The sequence below is a fragment of the Mus caroli genome, chromosome 9, assembly GCF_900094665.2.
Source record: "Mus caroli chromosome 9, CAROLI_EIJ_v1.1, whole genome shotgun sequence".
In the NCBI taxonomy this organism is placed as follows: Eukaryota; Metazoa; Chordata; class Mammalia; order Rodentia; family Muridae; genus Mus; species Mus caroli.
This window is the reverse complement of record NC_034578.1, coordinates 60,648,319-60,666,130: the sequence shown is the minus strand read 5'-3', so window position 1 is coordinate 60,666,130 and position 17,812 is coordinate 60,648,319. Positions and strand designations below refer to the sequence as shown.

Here is a 17,812-nt window from a genome sequence, read left to right as displayed (position 1 = left end):
AGCTGAGGAGTGATGGCCAGGCTTCCACTGGAATGGGGAGGTAACAAGGCCAGTTGCTTAATTCTGCTTTCTAGTAGGATTTTTTGGCTGATAGATTTAATGTGAGAAAAACAGATTTTTAAACGATGCAACGGAAGACACAAACTACACTAAACAATCTTCATGTCTTCAAAATGCATGTACAAAATTTGTATTGAGTATTAGTTCCATCTTCATTGGCAACAGCACAGGCAATTAAATATATTTATTTAATTAATAAAATATCTATGTTCTGAGATATTTTAGAACTTTATACATTAATTGTGGTTAAAGGTCTGGGTACATTTAATATACTACAAACTCTGTCTAGTGCCTAGCATCCAGAAGTAGTACTAAACCCTTCTCATAGACCCTCAGGATGTTATTTGGCATAAAACATATATTGGTGGTGCAGCAGTAAGCCAGACTGTATCTGAGTTCTGTGCTTACCTGGAAGCCATGCATCTAACGTCAGCAAGAATTGAGGTTCTCCACAGAGGCTTTCCCAGACAGTAATGGCTCTACCCAATCAATGGGAGCCTTTCAGCATTGTGAATGTGCAGATGGTGAGGAGTCAATGCTGACTTTTAATTGATGTACACTGTAAATTTCAAGTGGGTGAAAGATGTGATTATTTTAATTTAGGTTAATAAGTATTCCTGGCTCTTAGTTGGATTTTCACAGTGGTAATTTTTCTGCATCTGCTCTTCACAAACCTGAAGTGAATCACAACTAAAAACATATTACATTTTTAAAAACAGACTCAAACAGAAAATGATAAATGTTTGGAAATAGCATAAAGTCATATGGTTTATGACTGAATTTTCTAATCTAACAGTGAGCATTTCCTGTTCTGATCCATAAAATAACCATGTAAGTCCCTTTCTGGCATGTGCTCTGTATGAAATATTGACAGCTTTGGTTAAATAATCAAAAATGGCAATGCTATTTTAAAGCACTGTTCAATTTTCACTTAAAGATAGCACATAATTCTTTCCAGTGGTGTAGTCTTTACAATACTATTGATCGTTTTCATTACTGTAGGGGATCCATCCACAGGCACCCATTTATAGGAGTCTCAGAAGCAACAAATAATAGGATTTGGAGGAAACACTGATTCTGTTAGTATTTGAAGCCTCCAAGTATACAACATATCTAAATACAAAATTTTTAAAGGCTTTGCTGGGATACCTTTCCTTAAACTAGCAAAATAATGTTTTACCCAATATTAAGAGGTTAAATAGCACTCCTACTTCTATAACTTGTGATCACAGGACACACAGATTACAGCAATATATGATTAATAGAAATAGCACCTCAGCTAACTGGAGAAAGAAAGGCTACAACCCTGATGGACACATTAGGAACCTCTTTTGGCTGTGTTCATAGCCATACAGTATGTAGACGAGAGCACTGTCATTTAAACATCCAAATTATCAATAAATACTACTTGATAATTAGGGAGTTTATACAATTTATTTTCACCTTTATTGAATAACCCATAGTTTTATGAGTTGTCTGGGGACTCCAACTGTATCTACTTTGATATCTCCTCCATTTTGCCATGTCATGTGTCATCCTCAAAATCCTTTGCCAAATAGACACAATTTAGGATAACACGTTGCATTTAAATAAAACCATTTTAACTCAGCAGAAAAATATTCTCTTTAGTTAAAAAAAAAAAGAATCCATTTGGTAGTCAAAGGAATAGATGTGCTGCACAGTTTAATGTCAACTTGTCACAACCTGTTCTCATCTGAGAGGAAGGAAATCAATTGAGAAAAATGTCTCCATAAGATCTGGCTATAGGTCTCATTGAACGCGGAGGCAGCTGCCGGGCATTCGTGTGGTCTCGTCGTCAGCGCAGCCGGGCCTACACGCAAGCAACCATGTCTAAGGGACCTGCAGTTGGCATTGATCTTGGCACCACCTACTCCTGTGTGGGTGTCTTCCAGCATGGAAAGGTGGAAATTATTGCCAATGACCAGGGTAACCGCACCACGCCAAGCTATGTTGCTTTCACGGACACAGAGAGATTAATTGGGGATGCGGCCAAGAATCAGGTTGCAATGAACCCCACCAACACAGTTTTTGATGCCAAACGTCTGATCGGGTGTAGGTTTGATGATGCTGTTGTTCAGTCTGATATGAAGCACTGGCCCTTCATGGTGGTGAATGATGCAGGCAGGCCCAAGGTCCAAGTGGAATACAAAGGGGAGACAAAAAGTTTCTACCCAGAGGAAGTGTCCTCCATGGTTCTGACAAAGATGAAGGAAATTGCAGAAGCATACCTCGGAAAGACTGTTACTAATGCTGTGGTCACAGTACCAGCTTACTTCAATGATTCTCAGCGACAGGCAACAAAAGATGCTGGAACTATTGCTGGCCTCAATGTACTTCGAATCATCAATGAACCAACTGCTGCTGCTATTGCTTATGGCTTAGATAAGAAGGTCGGAGCTGAAAGGAATGTGCTCATTTTTGACTTGGGAGGTGGCACTTTTGATGTGTCAATCCTCACTATTGAGGATGGAATTTTTGAAGTCAAATCAACAGCTGGAGACACCCACTTAGGTGGAGAAGATTTTGACAACCGAATGGTCAATCATTTCATTGCTGAGTTTAAGCGAAAGCACAAGAAAGACATCAGCGAGAACAAGAGAGCTGTCCGCCGTCTCCGCACTGCCTGCGAGCGGGCCAAGCGCACCCTCTCCTCCAGCACCCAGGCCAGTATTGAGATTGATTCTCTCTATGAGGGAATTGACTTCTATACNTCCATTACCCGGGCTNGATTTGAGGAGTTGAATGCCGACCTGTTCCGTGGCACACTGGACCCCTGCTTGTGGACGTTGTACATCGTGGTGCGCACTAGGCTCCGCACCACGATGTACAACGTCCACAAGCAGTGAGCTCACGGGCATCCCTCCAGCACCCCGTGGGGTTCCTCAGATTGAGGTTACTTTTGACATTGATGCCAATGGCATCCTCAATGTTTCTGCTGTAGAGAAGAGCACAGGAAAGGAGAACAAGATCACCATCACCAATGACAAGGGCCGCTTGAGTAAGGAAGATATTGAGCGCATGGTCCAAGAAGCTGAGAAGTACAAAGCTGAGGATGAGAAGCAGAGAGATAAGGTTTCCTCCAAGAATTTACTGGAGTCCTATGCCTTCAACATGAAAGCAACTGTGGAAGATGAGAAACTTCAAGGCAAGATCAATGATGAGGACAAACAGAAGATTCTTGACAAGTGCAATGAAATCATCAGCTGGCTGGATAAGAACCAGACTGCAGAGAAGGAAGAATTTGAGCATCAGCAGAAAGAACTGGAGAAAGTCTGCAACCCCATCATTACCAAGCTGTACCAGAGTGCAGGTGGCATGCCTGGAGGAATGCCTGGTGGCTTCCCAGGTGGAGGAGCTCCCCCATCTGGTGGTGCTTCTTCAGGCCCCACCATTGAAGAGGTGGATTAAGTCAGTCCAAGAAGAGGGTGTAGCTTTGTTCCACAGGGACCCAAAACAAGTAACATGGAATAATAAAACTATTTAAATTGGCACCAAAAAAAAAAAAAAAAGATCTGGCTATAGGCGTGAATGTAGGGCATTTTCTTAATTAGTGATTGATGTGTGAAGGCCTAGCCCAATGTGGATGGTGCCATCCCTGGGCTAGTGGTGCTGGGTTCTATAAGAAAGCAGGCTGAGCAAGCCATGTGAGGTAAACCAGTAAGTAGCACTTCTCTTATGGCCTCTACATCAGCTCCTGCCTCTGGGTTCCTGTCCTGACTTTTTCAGTGATGGCCAGTGATGTGGAAGTATAAACGCTTTCCTCCCCAAGTTGTTTGGTCATGGTGCTTCATGGCAGTAATGATAATGTTAACTAAGACAATAGAGAACAGGAATATTACTCCAAGTAGAGGATGTCACAGCCAAGAATAGCATGGGGAGTTACATGAGACACTCAGTGTTGTTTTTGCCTTCTGGGAGGTACAGACAACAAAGCCATTTTGTGATCTAATGAGCTATTTTTCTTCAAAGCTATAATAAAATGCTCTTAGAGAATTAAGTAGTCTTGCTACGGAAACTTTTGTCTGACTCAAATCCAACACAAATGTCTTATTGACTGGACACAAGTTATTCCTCTGGCTCGTCCTCTGACCTCTTTCTATACTTCCTCCTTCTCCAGCTGTCTGCAGGCTTAGATACACAGCCCATGGACAACAAATGAGTGTAAAGTCTGGGGTCATAGCAATCCAAGGGAAGTGTTGCTCTGCCACTCAGTGCTTTATGATGATGGGCAAGTCAAATTACTCAGCCTCTTAGTATTAAGTGCAGTCACTAATGGCACCTTCATTATAGGTTATGATATTAAGTGGGAAACTCACATATAGGATACATGAGCCAAGCGCTGGTTCCTACTGAGTGTTCAGTAATGTTAGTTATTGATCTTACTATTATTTTGGGATTAAAGCATGGATTTCTATCCCTTAAAATTTCATCTATTTAAGGCCAGTTATTCAGACAGCATTGTTTTATATCAAATGTAGGGCAGCTGACATTCTAGGAAGGCTGTTTCTGCAAGTGTTTTTTTTTTTATCTCTGTTATCTGTCTTTCTCTATAGTACATTTGTTCAATAATACAGTCAACTTGGCCAAATGGCCAAACAAATGTATGTTAGTGAGGAAAAATGTCTTATACATTACAGTATCATTTTAGATTACTGTGTTTAAAATCTCAATGTTTTCAGGACAATATTTTTATTGTCTTGAACTATAAAAAAATCATTTGAAAAATCAGTAAAACACCTAAGCTGTTATGAAAGAGAGGAGACAATACCAGGATTCAGTTATAGATGTTTAAAAGTTTTCCTTTTTCCTTCATAACTCAGCATTATAATAGTAGTTTTCAATTTCTCACGAATGTGATTGCATTTTAAAAATGGCTTTTATCCCATTGGCTAGTGATTTCTCTATATCATACATCACTTAAAACTTCTTGAATTTGTACTAGTGAGTCACAGGGGACCTAATGAACAGACTGTGTAAAGACACTCGAAGCACCACAAGCAATTACAGAAACGAAATGTGCTTTTTATTGTTGCTGTAACTTTGCCCCCCAGATGATAGAACAGTTGAGCCAGTTGGTGACTGATAACCTGGGAATCCGACGATGGGTCTTTAAAATGAACACGGAATTTGGAGGAAATGGGACAGCATTTTGTGACATTCCTTCCCATCTACAGTGCTACAACTGGGTGCTGAAGGAGAGAAACAGATTCGGTCATGAGGACTGGAAGAAGAAGTGGGCACAAGTGAGTGTTCAGTGGTAACTTACACCACAGTGCTGTGGACAGTTAGGTGATAATCCTTTCTCCCTGACTCAGCTCTGTTATCTATCATTGCAGCCTTTCCTGGGCCTCAGTCTAAATGTAGAGCAGAAATGGGCTCATTGGGTTAGTTAAATGTCCATTTTGGGGGCTCAAAATGGGTTTTTTCTCCCACATCTTCAAAATGATTATGATAGCTAAGCAATAACTAAAATGCCCCATTCGGGGAGCACTGAGAGTCTTGGCCTCCACCCTGAGCACACTCTGTGCTTCTGTCAACTGCTGGGGTTAAGGTAGCTGTATTTTATTAGGAGAAATTCTATTAGCAAATGTGCTCACTGGAAGCTTCTGCATTCTGTCAGAAGCCATGTTTTTGAAGATATTCCAAAGAAATGTATGTAACTACCAGTTCCTGTGAGGTGCTCAGAGAAGAATAGACCCCAGAAGAAAATTCCCAGCAAAGCTGAATAGTGTGCTCAGTGACTCTGGCTCTGAGTGGAGGTGTGTAAACCTTTCCATGTATGTTGGTGAGATGAATTTATACAGCCCCAGTCTGTTCCAATTTTGCTTAATAGTTGTATGTGGCTGATGTCTAACCTGATCTCTAAACACCGTCCCACACTGCATCCTTATACTCAGCTTCTCTTTATTGCATGACCCTGTTTTGGGTGACCTGCTAGAAAAAAGAAGATTGAAAGACAAACTCCTTAACTGGTTTCTTCCCTCCCAGCAGGCATAGCCGTGGACTGTGCAGTGATTTGCATCTGCTTTGCGCATCCCACTACAGAAGTCTATGAATCAAGACACAAGTGATAGAAAGGAAGGGCACACTGGTGGGAGCCACATTATTCCTGGGCAAGTGAGATGATGAATACATCTCAAGACCAGCCAGGAGGGAGAGCTCCCTTTGATAAATGGGTCGGTCCTCCCATGATCTAGTCTGGGCTTTCTTCTCCCTCCAACAGTGAGTGGACTAAACACAGTAGCTGTCATGGCTAGCTCTTCACATATTATTTAAAGGACACCACAGTGAATTACTCTTCTAGAAAAAAATAAAGCAAAGAAAATGTATTTAATTTTGAGGCCCATAGAGGTTTCTGTTATGTTCTCTTTGAACAGGATTTTGTCCTTTTGAAGCAAAGCTGTTGAGTTTAAACCATGGAAAAGTCTAGCACTTTCACTTAAAGAATTGAAACACTACTGTGTACAGTGTTTTCTGGCCTTAGTGTTTCAAACCAATAATTTTTAAAGAATTATCTTGACATTAGACTATGATAGATGTACAATGTTTGACTTTGAGTTTTAAAAATATTTCCAGTACTGACATTTGGCTGAATTGTGGTTGGAACCTCGCTGCTGATTATTTACTTTCAATTATTTTAAACTGTGCCATTTTAAATTGTTACCAAATACATTTAGCACTGTTGTTAATGTTATTAAATTTGAAACTCTTAAATAATTAATGATCTCTTTAAATCATTTTTAAAAACTTAACAGGGAAAAATAATTATTCAGAAATCCTGCTATAATGTATGGCTTGTGCTTGGCTGTGAAGTGTGAAAAGCCAAAGATGAAAATAAAAACAAGGCATGTGTGCACTCTCTCCCCTCTTGTGGGGACTCAAGGACAGCTTATGCCTTCAAAGGGAAGCCCTCCTCTGAGTGGAGGTGAACTGAGGGTATTTATTGAGAATTTAGGTGGAATGCACATTTGTTCCAGAAGGCCATTGTGATGGTGTGCATTTAGACATCAAAGCATTACTTTATGAGCACAAGCATGTTTTAATGTCCTATTTCAGTCTGTAGACCTGTTTCTTTTCATAATGAAGATGTTGTGTCACCAAGCCTAGCCTGGCACATACAAAACATATGCTGGCAGGTTATTAAAAATTTCAGCTTCTTGATGAAAGACTATCCTGCAGGCTAAGAGTCCAGAGAAAGACTCCATTCTGAGAGAATTATTAGAAATGAGAATATGACTGTAAGCACTGAATTATGTTAATACTTACAAATAGCATCATTTGCATAGCAGTTTGTGACATGATGCTGTGAATTCTCGTATTGGTACATTGTAGACAACAGATGAAAGCAGTGCTGTGTGTGGGTTGGGCGCTGCTGTAGAGTCTTACGCGGACACTAGTCTTAAATGTAGGCAGGACCTGGCACAGACACACAACACAAAGATCATCTCTTTTTCCTATTTCCTAATTTTGAACTGAGCTTTGGCTGTTTGCAGTTAAGACCTGAACCAAAGTCACACGAATAATCAGATGCTAAAAAGCCGAGTCACCTTTGAAAGCTCAGTATGGAGACATAGGCATATTTCAAAAAGCAGAAAGGCTGCACTGAAACAAAACATGGATTTTCATTTTTCCCTGGTGGTTGGTAGCAAGCCACTGTTTGTCATCCTGTTGTCTAGTGAAGCCAGCTCCCCGCGCTTCCCCCACTGGGTCCCAAGCTCAGTTGCTGGGTGTACACTGCTTGCTAAGGTTTGTGAACCCACTTGCACAAATGCACGATTCCCTGCTTCTGAGTCAGGGGGTGTGTTTCAGTTAGTAGGGATGAAGACTTAAAACACACTTGTAGGAGAGATGCCTTTCTGACACACACTTGGCGCTACAGTCTGCTTTCTGTGCTCACAGTCTTTCTTGTGGCTGCTTTCTATTTTGTTAGAGGTTAAAATTTCAGTCTCTCATACTATTTTGTTTTACTGTTAGAATGTTAGACATTTGGTATTCATTTAAGTATCACCCAAAATGGAAGTTCTGAATCCAGGGCTCCCAAACTTAGAAAGGCAGAATAAACCATACTTAGATCATTAGAGAACTAGGTCAGCAAACAAACATACCATTACAAAGGAGGAGCAGCCACCACAATGTGCTCAGAACAGCTTCCCCTGTGAAGCCTTGTAAGCAGTGATGGGAACCACTCTCAGGTGACTGACCTAAGCGCCTCCTGTAGAATGTGGTAGGGCTTTATAAGGTGAGCTCAAAGAGGCATTGATTCATCACCACAGAATGTTTAGGAAAGTTAAAAGGTACTGTAACAATATTAGAGAGAGATGTCTAATCTGGTAAGTGTAAAATCACTTTTACTATTGCCTTCATTCTCTGAATTAATTCTCAAATGTGTGTTGTCTTTCATTGCCTCAATAATTGTGAGTAATCTAATTAAACATAAGAACTTAGCCATTTTCCCCTTTATACATCTTCCTCACAATTAATGGCTGCATGTTATTCCCTTGTATTAATTCTAATATGCTAAAACACTCACCTGTCTGAAAACTTAAGCTCTTCTCCAGTTTTGTTTTGCTCCTGTTTTTTTTTTTTTTTTAATTGTGGACCAGAGAAATGTCTATATAGTATATGCTTTTAAAACAAAAACAAAAACAAATTCTGCTTTTCTTTCCCCTCGGGAGAAATCCCCATGAGTAGAATGCTGTATATAGTGCTCCGGCTCTTGTTGTACGCGCTGCATTGATAAGAAGATGCTAGTGGCCTCCAAAACCATTAGCAGAACACACAGCTGAGCGCTGCAGAGGAGACTTCCTTTAGCTCCTGAAGAAGCTCCCCTCTGCGGCCCTGGCTCTGTGGCCGTGCCATGTGCCGCCGCTCTGGCAGATCTTCTACTTCCCACAGATGTCCCTGGGCCACACTCACTACTGAGTGCTCCCCTTTCCTACAAGGCCGTGAACTGGGAGGTGAGGAGAGGTGTCAGTATGCATACCTCAGCTGTAGAAGGGAGGAACCTGTCAGGAATTCTTAGAAAACCCAGATGCCTCACCATATGCATCCCTGTCAACGTGCATAGTTGACAACAGAGAATTCTATATATGACCTTTTGCCCAGTTACAGAGAGATACACTTATTTGAGTCAGCCTATAAATGATCACTATTGAATAGCCTACCTTCACAATCCGATACAGCACTAAAAACAAGAGAAGCGACTCAGCTTACTCTTCTTTTACACAAGCCGCCAGAAATTCTCTTTGTTTTTGTCTGACTTGTTTCTAGACATAATTGAAGTTCATGTGGTAAGCCTTTTAAAGCAGAGCAAGAGTTAAAATGGGTCAGTCTGCGGCTGAGGGCTGAGCACTGACTGAGTGCCCGGGTAAAGGAAGAGTAGCTGGCCTCACGAGCCCCACAGATCTGCCCCTCTCAGAGCTTCCTGGGAAACAGCCACAACCAAATCACCATGGCTCTCTAAGTTGCCATTTGTTTATCTGGAAATAGATAACAGTACAGGTGTCACATGGAGCTGCGATGAGGGTTAAGGGTATCCTGTGACTTGGCCAGCAATAGTCTTAGCATGTGGACATTTAAGATATTGTTGCTTTGTTGCTTTTTATTATGAATATTAATTAAAGTTGTATTATGAGAAAATATAAGCAATAGTGAGCAAATAAATACAAATTAGCAGTTCCTTGGCAATTCCGAAGGTTACTTAGGAGGCTTTGTGGCCTTCAAGACTACTGTAGTGTACATCAACTATTATTATATAAGATGCTAGCAAAACCTCAGAATAATGATCTAATTGTCTCTATGTTAGGATTTTCCTAATTAATACCTTTAAAAGAATAACCCTAGATAGCATCCTGGCCTCTTACCATTTGAGAATAGAAAACAATGTGTTTCTTAGCGCTTTCTCCATGTTGAATAAAGAGGCTTGATAAAGTAGAGATTATTCTGACCAAAACATTGAGTCTGGATGCTTCTGGTTCCAGTTGGCATATTTTCTAATTAGTATAGCAGCATGTCACCAAGATCACTGGAAAGTCTTAATCATGTACATATTTTTCCTTAGCTCTGAGAATGACTTAGAACGTTTTCTTCCAGTTGAGTGGTTATTTTCATGGTGCTGCCAGGGATGCGTTTGAGGTGCTTCTCTGTGCCTGAGGATGATGACAGGAGAAGGAAAATTGCCTCCCCAGTTAAATGAAAGCCTGGGCACCCCTTCCGAGGACCTATAATAATCAGCTATACAAGCTGTTGGCTTGTGTGTCCTATTGATTTAATATGCTTCTAATCAGTACATAAAGCTATGGGCCTGCAGTGTTAATTTTTCATATGCTTACAAAGTACCCTTTGATTTTCTGTCACACGTTAATTACAGCATTTTGCCATTAAATAGGAAGCTTTGTGTAAACTAATTACTAGGTAATCATTGTCTACTGAAAGCGTGCTGTTTGTACCTTTTATTTTATTCTAAAAATGCACAGATCTCACAGTCTGGAAACACTCTACCTTCCAGCCATTAGCTCTCACTAATTCATAGCATTATTGTGGAGAGTGGAGGAGTTGTAATTGTTGTGGTATCAGAGCTGTTAATTACCGGAGTAAACAGTTGAAATGGTGCCAAGGTCTATTGTACAAGGCAGAGAAAAGGAGGTTTAAATGTTACTCCCACCATCTGGGGACTGGAGGAGAGGCAAATGCTAGAGAACAGCGGCGAGGAGGCGCCGCCGCCGCTTCAGCTCCAGGGTTGGCGGCCATATGGATCCAGAAAAATTTGAATCAATTGAATTTAACTGCCAGTTTTTCACAATAACTGCGTGGAAGGAAGGAATAAAGCAGAAGATAAGAGAAAGGAGGATTGGTTAGTGTTTTCACACCAGGGAAGGTCCCGCTGGAGTCCTTTTGGAAATGTCTGTGCTGCTGAAAACCACAGAGCAGGCTTAGGCTTTTGGAGTGGATTCAAAGAGAGCTTTCACTCTCTGACAGTCACAGTGCCATGTGCTACTGGTCATCTGTCCTCAGTGCCTCTTGGTGAACCAGGGATGCCCTTGAGAAGTCTAGGACTCTCTGTAACTGAGCCAGGCGCTAGACAAACCCTCACTGTGGGATTCACTAGTCTAGTCCTGTGCGTGGTCTGTGGAAAGAAAACAATCAATTTACAACGCTGCTTCATCCTCCTGACTCCATGTATCTGATGTGTGTAAATATCAAAAAAGGTCCCTCTCTTCTCTTGATTGAGAAACAGTGCTGCATGCCCATTCTTTGTGTACAGAATAAAATACAAGGCTCCCTTGATAAACTCAGTTTCATTCCTGGAACTCAGTCTTCCCCATTACTTGAATGAGAATCAATCCAAAAGGAATGTGTGCTTCCTTTTGTCTTCAGTCTGCATTTAAAGAGTGTGTCCATCATCGTCCTCAGTCCTCCCACCCAGGTATTTCTCTACATGTCCCAAGTCTCTACATGGATAGGAGAAAACCTATTTCCAGTAGCTTTCTACTAGATTATGGCTACTTCTACTTATGGTTGATTTAAACACAGCCTGGTTCCCACTTTAAAACACTGTATAATCTTTAAAACAGTCATATGTATTTACTGGCTGTCATTCTTACAATTCAGTATAATTTCCTTGAGAACTGTTTTCCAGTGGTAAGAATATGTGTCTCTCCCCAGCCATTTGCTGCAGTAACTACTTTTCAGTATCATTCTCCAAACACGAACATCTTCTCTTCTTAAGCCACCCTGGATTACTGTATTTATTTCTAATCGTTCCTTTAGCAGATGTTGAAGTAATTTGGGGTGTAATGTAAGCATCTCTTTTAAAGAGAGAAATCACAGATAGACCAGGAAGCGAGGGCAGCGGGCAGCATTTGTCAGGCTTGTGTGATAGCAGTTTTGCCCTGGGGGAGGGGGAGTTTTTCCCTCCTTTTGTGTATGTGCAAAGTTCAATTAAGAATTTCTAGAAGCACTTAATCTTTATCTATTGAAACCCCCACAGCATGCAGTGGGACAGGATGAGCCTAGAAAAAAAGAAAGAAAGAAAGAAAACAGTTGTGCTCCCTGTGGCGAGGGGAAAGAGAAGCAGCAGTCAGTGCTGGAGAGTGGAGAGGGAATGAACTTCTCCGGTGGCTGTGGTTGCAGTGAGGCAGTTGTGCTGAGCTTCGGAATGGAAGTACAACATATGTGCCTCAGTTGGACAAAATGCTTCTCAAGTCGAATCAACTGCTAGGCCTGCATGTTGGTGCAAGGTAGAGGCCTCGCTAATGAGGGACCAACTCCTCAGGAAGCAGTGAGTGGGTAATGCAACCTAAGTATGGAATTATATACCGCGTTTTCAACATTCCGTTTAATGAGAGCCGCCACTGCAGCGAATCACTTGCCACACACCCGAAATGGGCCATTAGCTATCAAGGGAAAATTGTCTTTGCCGCTTTTAGCAGATGGAGCAAATATTTTACAAAGCAATTTTACATACCAAAAACATTTGTGTGCTTTGGTAAAGCTGGTTGTTTTACATTATGTTACCTTCTACTGCAGCATAATTTTCCATCTCATCGAAGACAAACTTGGCATTTTTGATTTTTAAATTCTCCATTAACAATTAAACACAGAGTAGTAAAGCTGTCCTTAAACTTTAAGTAGGTATGGGAAGTAGTTTCAGACTTGTTGGAGACACTTTCACTTTTTTCTTCATCCTTTCAACATATTTTTGCACCCTAAAGAGGGCCTGTTCCTAATTATCTCAGTGGAAAGCAATGAGTGAAAACTTGGTGAAAGTAATCACCATGCAGGATGATCCGAGCATCCTTACAGCTACCATTGTGGACTGTGAGGACATGCTTTGGCCCACCTATTTGTTATGTCCATTTAAAATGCTTAAGCTTCAAGAACCTCAACTTAAATGACTTTTCCTCTAAAGAGAAACTGGCTCCAGATGGTGGCTCAGCAATGTCACCGAGGACCCACAGTTTTCATCTCTTTTTTGAACTATGTGTCAGGCTGCTTCCTTCCTAAGGCTGGCTGTTCTCTGCATTGCAAGATGGCCGCCAGTAACTTCCAGAATGTGTTCCTGGCCCAGGCAATAGACAGAGAGAACATCCCATCAGGTAGCGACTCAGAAGAGCACACACTTCCTTTCCAGAGGCCCCAGTAGGTGCTTCCTAGCAAGTGATTGGGTCACATCCCTATACTGCACCAGCAAGGCTACTATGCTTCATTGGAGGTAAGAGTAGAATTCCCCCTCAACCAATCTTCCATAGCAAAGAACAGGAAAGAACCATTTTGAAAGGAAGTGAGGGTACCCTTAATCTGAAAGAGGAGGTACATATGCTGTTTAGCCAACAACAGTTATCTATTCTACCATTTTCCCATATTTAGCATGGCGCCTGTAAGTTGATGTAATGTGACCAGAGGGTTAGACTCACTAATGGCAGTCATGGGCACAGATCCTACTCTACTATGGCCCACTGGTCACGACTGGGTTTAAGTCCAAGTTCTGCTACTTCCTAGCTGTATGACACGAAATAAAGATAGTATCTCTAGCCAGCGGCTTCAAGATGGTAAATGTAGGACACCCTGGCACAGGGCTATACCATGGTAAACTTTCAGTAAGTGAAAGCTATTATTTTACCTTTAAAATGAGCACAGCAGTTTTACAAAATGAACAACCCTGTCGGTTCACCTTCAGTGTGGAGTGCTGTTCACCTCTGTGCCCCCAGCCAGTTCTAATCCCAGCACTGTTCATGCTGCAACACACGTCTCTGTCTGAACAAGGCAGGGACATAGAGAGTACACACTCAGAGCTCAGAAGCTAGATAGATCCTGCAGCCTTACTGTGCACTTGGCTGTTACACGAGGCATCTGTCCTAAGGAGTCCACAGATCCCCTTAAACTGCAGTCTAACTGACAATCCTAGTTTATCAGGTGTCCATCCTACCCCTCTGACTTGGTGTACTGTCCAGGCCTCTGTTCAGAGCTATCAGAAATACCTATAAAGAAGAACTATCTAGGCAGGTCTGTGAGATTTCCTTACAGTCTGTCTTAATCCAGAGATTAAGACATGTTTCTTTGGTTTTCTTTTAAATATGGTCAAATAATATTTCATTAATGAAGAAGTTATTTTATTTAATATTCTAGTAGAAATTCAGTCAAGAAACTACAAAAATGAAATATGAGTTTTGGTAAGATTGAGTACTCTAATTTGCATTCTTCTTTCTCCTCCCCCATCCTACACACACACACACACACACACACACACACACGTGTGCGCGCACACACACAGCACTAGAAATTTGTTTGGGTGGGAAAACTCTAGAGTTGGAAGTATCTTTCATCACTGAGGGCAGTGTTAAAGTGAGAATGCTGGTGGCTCCCCTAAGATACCTTGCATTTCCCTCAGTCAACATATCTGTTCCTTCAAATTCACATTTCCTTGACAGAAATAGAGAAAGTCAAGAAATAAGATACAGGCATAATAGAAAAATAGTCTCGAGTTTGTCAGTCAGGTCAATAGAAATCAAATGCCCTCTGAAGATGCCTTAGAAATTTCCAGGTCATTACTATTACCGAGAACTTGGAGATATAATTCTGGGTGCTGAACAGTAAATGAGCAAGCCAGTCTATGCAATGATGAAGATGAGCTGAAGAGTAAGAAATGTCATCTAGCCATGAGCTTCAGAGGGCATCCCTAGAACCAGTCTCATCCTGAAATTTTTAAAAAAACAAAGCATAATTTTCTATCATTTATGCTTCACAAGGAATATATCTTCCCTCCCACACCCCAGAGTAACTGGTCCTAAATGACCTGCACAGTGTAGATGACAGGTTCTGGGAAACGTTGAATTGGTCACCCCATTACCTTGTCATTAGCCCCTAATTCTACACTGTAAGTTTGTAAACATATACTTCTGTTCCTGGCTTATAACAGAAAGACAGACATATGATAGACATACACATGTTGTGCATACCCTTTCTTACTTGAATATGTGAGCTGCAACTCCCAAATTACCATCATTGTTATTATAGCCTTTATTTTATAGAGGTGAGGGAACAAGTCTCTTTTCATTGGCACTAAGGCTGAAGGTACTAAGTATTAGTTTAAGCCGGATGCAACCCTTTAGACATAGATAGTTAATATTACCCTCTGACTCCTGTTATTACTTAGAGAGCTAATCATTTCTCCAGCGTCCCCCACTGAATGCCACCCTGTCCGTGCCTTCAGTCCTGTAGTTCTCCATTTTTGTTTGTTTGTCTGTTTGTTTTTCAAGACAGGGTTTCTCTGTGTAACCCTGGCTGTCCTGTAACTCACTTTGTAGACCAGGCTGGCCTTGAACTCAGAAATCCGCCTGCCTCTGCCTCCCAAGTGCTAGGGTTAAAGGCGTGCGCCACCACGCCCAGCTCAGTCTTGTAGTTCTCATGATGAGACTTGAGGCTTCCTCCAGGTCTCTGTAGCAAGGTTTCCTTCTGGAAATCTCTCTTCTTGCTGTGGTTTTGTGCAGAGTGCAAATACTAGACATTGTGGCAGAATGGCTTATTTTGTAAGCAGGATGGCAGTGGCAGGCTGGCACCATGTCCTCAGAAGCCTTGTCAGTTCATTACTGACCCTCACATAATGTTGCAACTGACATGACACTCCACATATGTCAACTCCTTTATCTTTCTGAAGTCTTTAGAGGCAGTGAATCCTGTAAATCTACCCAAGTGGGATTGGTGCTTCTAAGGAAGCTGGCCCTTCAGGTGATTCCTCGGCAGTAAGGAGCAAGTCTACGGAGAGATTCCCATTTTCTGTTATTCTGTAGCATCAGCTATAAAGGACCATCTCCTTAGGTTCACTACTGTCATGATTCATTGCACAAACATGGAGCATTCTTCTCCTGGGCATGGGAAGTTTGATCTCAAAGCTAATGTCTTTGTCACTTAGGCGCTAGGGGATATGCAGGGTGGTGGGGGAAGACACCTGACTACAGCAGGGGAAGAAGGCTTCTGGGAAGAAGAAAGAGTAAGAGGGAGTGAGCTAGGGAGGATGACAAAGGAAGTTGGAGGGAGGCGAGACTGTAGGAGTAGAGGCCAGGCATACCACAGAGGCTGCTTCTTGTGTGTTTGTTTTGTAGGTTAGCATACAAAGTAATGAGCTTCCTCATGTCACGTGCACACCTGAGTGTCATACTTAGTTTTTGCACAGTATTGTAGAGTGTCCTGCTAAAGAACTGGCACCTGGGTTCAAGCTGATGGAGTTTCTAAATTAAGCTTACAAGGCTTTCACTTGTTCCTTCACTGTTTCCCCTCCATCTTTTTCCTTTGAAAAATGACCCTGTAGTAGATAGGTTTTTTCCTCTGATACAGTTACCTAAATGAGCATACAGGATGGAACAGAGTAGATGGCTCCCTTCAAAAGGAGGGACTGAAGCTCCACTTCCCCAAGAGAGGCCTGGGCTATGTATGAGCTTTCTTTTATCTGACATTATTTTCCAGAAAAGGGCAGGATCTAAAGCTAGGCTTCACTGCTCTCCATGTAGAGACAGTCTTCCTCCATGGAACAGAAGGTTGAACTAGAGAAATGTGTGACTAGAGAAAGGCGCTATTCGGAGACCAGAGGGGCTCCCGTGCTGGAGCTGCATGCTCATGAGTTCTTCGTGAGATCATCCCGGGTGTGGATAGAGGTGGAGACACCGCCCATTGCTTTGATAGTCAGTTTCCTTGCTTTTACACGGCAAGGCAGAGGTTTAGAAGCCAGAGCTTCTCTAGCCTTTTCTAGCAAGACTCTGAACCTTGTGCTGGCAAATCATCCTGAGAAAGGCCAGAGCACTCTGCTTCTTAGTGCGTTTCTGTTTTGTATGTCAGTCACTTACTAGGGCTGACTAATGACACTTAACCCACAGGGGTTTCTGGGTAGTTATGAAATAAATCAGATTATCTGGACCTGCCCATCATATACTCTAAGATTCGCCTTTTATTCTGAATTTTCAGCGGGCATTCAACCAGAATCAGCTAGATGTTTCATAGAGCTGGAAGATGGCAGAGGATAGTGGACCATCCCTTTTTAATGTTAGGGAAATTGGAAAAAGTGAGTATGCAGATGATTTCTAGGATTACAACCAGCCTCATCCCTAGAGCTGATTCTTATAAATCACTCAATGTTCACTCTTAAATTCATAGTTTGCCTGGGACCCCAAAGCAAGCTAGAGCTTTGCTTGTCCCTGCTCTGCATCAGGCAGAAATAACATCTGAACTATGGCTTATATTTGAAAAGTTTAAGTGAAGCTTAAGAGCATTATAGCCTAGGGTAGAAAAGAAATTATCACAGCAAGCCACACCTTTTATGTGAAAAGATCGACTTCCTATTGACTTGAGAGCTTCTTACTGGTTTTCACTCCTTATAGGAGGCTGTGTTGTCTCCAGATCATCTCAACAGTGATAGAGGTAGGGGCCTAGCTAGCTAAACAGGTGACTGGAGTGGGAATTTCTGGCTTCTTTGGAGACTCGTTTGTGTCATGTGATGTTTTTCTGGACACGGTCTTATGAGAGATGTTTTGCTGAAGCAGACACATGATGTTTTCTTCGGGAAGCTGTCTGGTAAAAGGCCATGTGATGTGTTTGCTGGAGCAGATGCTTGAGAGGACACATGATGTTTAGAAAGGGTATAAGTATAACCCAGCAGCCAGTGGATGAAAGTCTGGCTCTGGTCTTCACTGACTCTGGTCTTCACTGACTCTGGTCTTCACTGACTCTGGTCTTCACTGAC

At 41.9% G+C, this 17,812-nt stretch overlaps 2 protein-coding genes across 3 annotated transcripts in view; both read left to right on the top strand.

The window, feature by feature from the left end:
- Iqch (IQ motif containing H) overlaps window positions 1-17,812 on the top strand; it is a 183,397-nt gene that overhangs the window by 105,066 nt on the left and 60,519 nt on the right. For both annotated transcript variants that reach the window (XM_021172751.2, XM_021172752.2), the window contains one exon: window positions 5,133-5,324. In XM_021172751.2, the coding sequence (XP_021028410.1) occupies window positions 5,133-5,324 (192 nt within the window). The remainder of the gene's footprint in view (window positions 1-5,132; window positions 5,325-17,812) is intronic.
- Window positions 1,833-3,590, top strand: LOC110301384 (heat shock cognate 71 kDa protein). Its single transcript, XM_021171855.1, has 2 exons — window positions 1,833-2,869; window positions 2,925-3,590. Exons 1-2 carry the CDS (start codon window positions 1,908-1,910, stop codon window positions 3,487-3,489), a joined length of 1,527 nt encoding a protein of 508 aa, XP_021027514.1. The 5' UTR covers window positions 1,833-1,907; the 3' UTR covers window positions 3,490-3,590.